At 37.8% G+C, this 5,000-nt stretch overlaps 3 protein-coding genes across 4 annotated transcripts in view; 1 reads left to right on the forward strand and 2 right to left on the reverse strand.

Annotated features, from left to right (window-relative positions):
- The window catches only part of LOC113805375 (pro-resilin), an 82,627-nt gene extending 81,408 nt beyond the window's left edge, over nt 1-1,219 (reverse strand). Inside the window, exons 1-3 of one of the 2 annotated variants that reach the window (XM_027356363.2) lie at nt 1,139-1,219; nt 917-991; nt 394-812 (exon numbers count right to left, since the gene is read on the reverse strand). In XM_027356363.2, the coding sequence (XP_027212164.1) occupies nt 495-812; nt 917-991; nt 1,139-1,150 (405 nt within the window). In that variant the 5' untranslated portion in view covers nt 1,151-1,219 and the 3' untranslated portion in view covers nt 394-494. Of the gene's footprint in view, nt 1-393; nt 813-916; nt 992-1,138 lie in introns of those variants that run through there. The other variant, XM_070116417.1, reaches the window with a different exon arrangement.
- LOC113811095 (pro-resilin-like) overlaps nt 1-5,000 on the forward strand; it is a 143,296-nt gene that overhangs the window by 67,177 nt on the left and 71,119 nt on the right. The window lies entirely within an intron of this gene.
- Nucleotides 3,273-4,170, reverse strand: LOC138859062 (pro-resilin-like). The gene is made up of 3 exons (XM_027356362.2): nt 4,088-4,170; nt 3,879-3,953; nt 3,273-3,688 (listed from the first exon to the last, which is right to left on the reverse strand). The coding sequence occupies exons 1-3, from the start codon at nt 4,097-4,099 to the stop codon at nt 3,368-3,370; spliced, it is 408 nt and encodes a 135-aa protein (XP_027212163.2). The 5' UTR covers nt 4,100-4,170; the 3' UTR covers nt 3,273-3,367.

Here is a 5,000-nt window from a genome sequence, read left to right on the forward strand (position 1 = left end):
CGTATGAAAAATGCCTTACTTTGATAGACATGGAAACGCTAAAGTTACGACTTAGCGGCTGTATGAAATAAAATGAATCTTTCCCAGTCCAAAACTAGACTTCTTTTGTACGAGAGTTCAAGGTTGTTGGCTATTATTAGAGCTAATCATGAGAAGTTGTATGTCATGTAGTTTATAGCATATACATAGCAATAAATAACAATCTCAAATTTTGTTTCAAAAACGGAAATGTACTTTTTATTCATCTAATATTCTCCCTTGCCTTTCGAGGCTCTCATGGCAAAATCATAGACGCAGAGGGAGGTAGGCCCCACGTAATATGTACCACATTCACAATTTAATTCCAGTCCTTTAATTGCAAACGTTGCAAAGGTATGATGTAAATGGAACGAATTTTGTTTTAAAATGCAGATTTATTAATTATATACATAAATATATAAATAAAATGTCTAAGAAAGGCCTTCACATGATGAGCGTCAGTCAAGGTAACATTATTACTTAGACTCGTTGGAGTCATAGAAGTATCGTGGCCTGTATTCGCGGGACTCGAAGGAAGCGGACTCGAAGGAGTCGGGGAAACGAGCCTCGCCATCGTAGTTGACCTCAGCCACGTAGCCGGAGTCGCCGTCCACGAAGTACTTGACGGTCTGCAGGCGGCCGTCGGGGAGGTGCACGTAGTAGGATCCCTGAGTGTCTTCGCCGTCACGGGCTTCCTGGTGTCCGTAGTTGTTGCCGGAGTCTTCGTGATCGACAGCCCATTGGAAGTTGTACTTGGCTTCGCCGGACTCGTAGGATTCCTCGGAGGAGTATCTCTGTTGCATAGACCGAAAAAGTGTTAACTCATAAACATTAAAAGACATAAATCTGTCAAAACGTCAGTCACTGCCATAATAATTTTAGACTTTAAATAACTAACCCGTGGTGGTCTGTATTCGTAGGACTCGAAGCTGTCTGCGGCGGCAATGGCTGCCAGACCGAGGAGGATGAAGACCTGAAATACGAGTTTTATTGAGGTGTGTACATAAGTGAAAAGAAATGATTTTGATGTATAGTCAGGAATATTTTTCCTTGATAGAGTATAAATTCTTAAAGGCGTGAAAGTTTGTAAAGTTTAAAGTTATCTTAAAATTTCGCTTACCTTTGTGTTCATGTTTATGTTTCAGAAGCTACTGATGCTTCCCCTTTGGAAGCCGAGCAATATATACCTCTGCATCGGTGCAAACGTGGCGCAAGGTTACTCAAGGACTTCATTTTTATGGGTATTACTGCAAGTCTGGGCGGGGCTGAGTTGATGTTAGAAATATTGATATTTCTACTTTTTCAATTAAATTACATGTACATACATGCATACATTTATGTTCAACACACCCACTCACACGTATATTCACAATACCACACTTGACCACACAAACTGAAAAATTACGCCAAACAAATACAAACAACGTAAGCCAAAATATTCATTTTTTCTAATATAAACTTACAGAACATAAATACTTAATGCCGGGCACTCACACCCACACACACATACAGAGTCATTACTGCTGAAAGAGAACATTCCTACATACATGCAACATCAAATTAATTAGGATAAATAGATACAATGACCCATATACACCCACTTAGGTACATTCACAATAATACTCACATACACAAATGCATATATAGAATACAAATGTTTACATAATACAGACCGAATACACATGTATATACTTACATATAAATATTCAGTCATATACGCAGTCACGAGCAATTACAACATAGGATTCTTTTATACTATAAGTATCGCACTGCATATTTTCATACTTCTTATAATTGAGTAATGTTGAAATATACATTAAAGCAAAGGAAAAATTGGGAAGCCCACGATTTCATATTTTATTTTCAAATTAACAAATTCAGATTCCGTAGCCATGTCTCCAGATAAATGTGTTTAGTTTATATCTTTAAGCATTTATTTATTTTTCCATAAAAAAATAATAATAGTAAGGACGGGGGGAGTGATGTGAATAGCCAGAAATATTAAACTAATATATTTTTAATCAAACGTAACTAAGAGCAGACTTGGGAATGATTCTCTTATTAAAACATACGTCATATCAGCAGGGTTGCTAAGTCTACTAATGTCCCAGACTTGGCACTATTAGGTGCACCAAGTACAAATGGTTCGGCTTTCAGGAAAATATAAAATTTCTGGTATTATTTCATACTTTTCCTGCGTTACACACGTAGTAAGGTGATAATTTCCTAATGAAATGGAAACATCGCTACTGACTCAGGCATAGTCTACGATACACGACTGTGTCAGGAGAAAGCACATATGATAGATAAGAAACAATATAGGACGCGTGAGAAAGCCTTTGTCACGTCGCAGTCAGTTACGATGGTGCGGTAAAATATTACGTCTCCCCATTAATACGCTGTTGGTAATGCGAAATATTCCAGGCTAATTCAAATGCTGTAAGTGCAATAGTAGTTTCCATCAATGTCGATAAATATTTATCCCATCTTGCTTTTAGTTATTATTTCAAACCTGTTGTTACGCCCTAGTGTGTGTATGTATGTGTGGAGAGAAAATCTGCCACTTGGTGTAAAATGTATATTTTGGCAACCCTTCCAGAAAGTAGCAGATGAAAGGGTTAAGGACATCTCGGGCCACAAATAAGTAGTCTTGGGCGAATCCAGATTTCGCGAGTCTCAACGAACGGAACCGTCATCGACTTCTTAATTGCGACAGCATTAATCAGCACAGGCAAGGTTCCCTTCAAAGGCACAGCCCGGGCGAGGTTCAGATTCGCATCTATGGTTTTTCTTTATCCTTATGGCGTCAACATCATTACCTGGGGAAACGTCCAAGGAAGAAGGAAAAGCTCCGTTCCAAGTAAATCAAGAAAATAATTTGAATTTAATGAATTTGATATGGTTCTTTCAATAACAATTGTAAAATTGGTAAAAAACGTTGGAAACTCTGCATATCAGTGTATATACAGTCCCATGAAGTAATCATTACATACACACCACATAAATATGATACGAATAAATTACACTTCGTATCCAGTTATCCAAATGAATTGAACTAAGTCTGAGAGTTTTTACAAGACAACGCTGCACCTTCCGCAGGACCTTATCCCTTTTCGATATTTAGAGAGGGTGTTAATATTAATGAACTAAAATACAATATAAAAAGACATTACCAGCTAGGTATACTTTTTGTATTCTGTGAGCCACATATATGGCAACGTGTGTTGAAAAGGAATGCAAGAATAGCAACGAGAAATAAAATGCACATTTATTAATTATATACATAAATTTATAAATAAAATGTCCAAGAAAAGCCTTCACATGATAAGCGTCGGTCAAGGTAACATTATTACTTAGACTCATTAGAATCGTAGAAGTATCGTGGCCTGTATTCGCGGGACTCGAAGGAAGCGGACTCGAAGGAGTCGGGGAAACGAGCCTCGCCATCGTAGTTGACCTCAGCCACGTAGCCGGAGTCGCCGTCCACGAAGTACTTGACGGTCTGCAGGCGGCCGTCGGGGAGGTGCACGTAGTAGGATCCCTGAGTGTCTTCGCCGTCACGGGCTTCCTGGTGTCCGTAGTTGTTGCCGGAGTCTTCGTGATCGACAGCCCATTGGAAGTTGTACTTGGCTTCTCCGGACTCGTAGGATTCCTCGGAGGAGTAGCGTCTCTGTTTCACAGATCATAAAGTTTTATTTACTGACATCATTAACCATAGCCTTAAGGTTCATATCAATCAGATTTTCATAGAGCGTACAGATTTTGTTAAATGATTTTACTGACAATAGCCAAAAAAAAAAAAAAAAAAAAAAAGTATTAATCAGTGGCAAAGTTTTTTTTTTAGGCCTCGTATGGCTAACCTGTGGTGGTCTGTATTCGTAGGACTCGAAGCTGTCTGCGGCGGCAATGGCTGCCAGACCGAGGAGGATGAAGACCTGAAATATAAGTTGTCTAAATGAATGTATAGACGAAAGAACCTTATCCTAAGATTCGATAATCAATATATATATAAGAATTATTTTTGTCTTTAAGCAGCGAATGAAAACCTGAGATAAAAATCTTCACTTACCTTTGTGTTCATGTTGATGAGGAATTTCAGAAGCTACTGATGCTTTGCCTAGATCGATGAACAATATATACCTCTGCAACGGCGGAAGGTCACTCACGGACAAAGTTTTTACGGGTATTACTACAAGTCTGGGCGGGGCTGAGTTAATGTCAGAAATATTGCATTTGTTACATTTCAGTTAGATTACTAGCACACACACACGTACATACACATGGACAACGCACTGACTCTCCCGAATGCTTACACAAGACCACTCACACGGAATCACTCACACACAAACATGCACGCTCACACACACGCTCACACACAAACAAAATATGCTGAGCACAATTACTGTAAACATTGAAAACGCAAAAAGACGCGCACAAAGCCGCACACACACGCGTTTGCAACATGGCATTGCTTAACGGAAATTCCTGTCTGCAGTAAGCGCCAGAGTCACTAGCGCAGATAGGGAGAGAGGAAGATTTCTATTGATCACATCTGCACCTTGATACATTGACTGATTGCACATGGAATACATATATGTATATATATCTATCAATCTATCTATCTATCTATCTATGAGTATGTGCATGTTTATATACATACATATGTATATGTATGCATATATATACACATCCACACACACACACACACACACACACACACACACACACACACACACACACACACACACACACACACACACATATATATATATATATATATATATATATATATATATATATATATATACATGTATATATATATATATATATATATATATATATATATATATATATATATATATATATATATATATATATGCATGTATATATTCACATTTATATATACACATATGAGTGTATGTGTATGCGTGTAAATCTATATATACATACATACATACATACATACATACATACATATATAT

Source organism: Penaeus vannamei, chromosome 39 (assembly GCF_042767895.1).
Source record: "Penaeus vannamei isolate JL-2024 chromosome 39, ASM4276789v1, whole genome shotgun sequence".
Taxonomy (NCBI): Eukaryota; Metazoa; Arthropoda; class Malacostraca; order Decapoda; family Penaeidae; genus Penaeus; species Penaeus vannamei.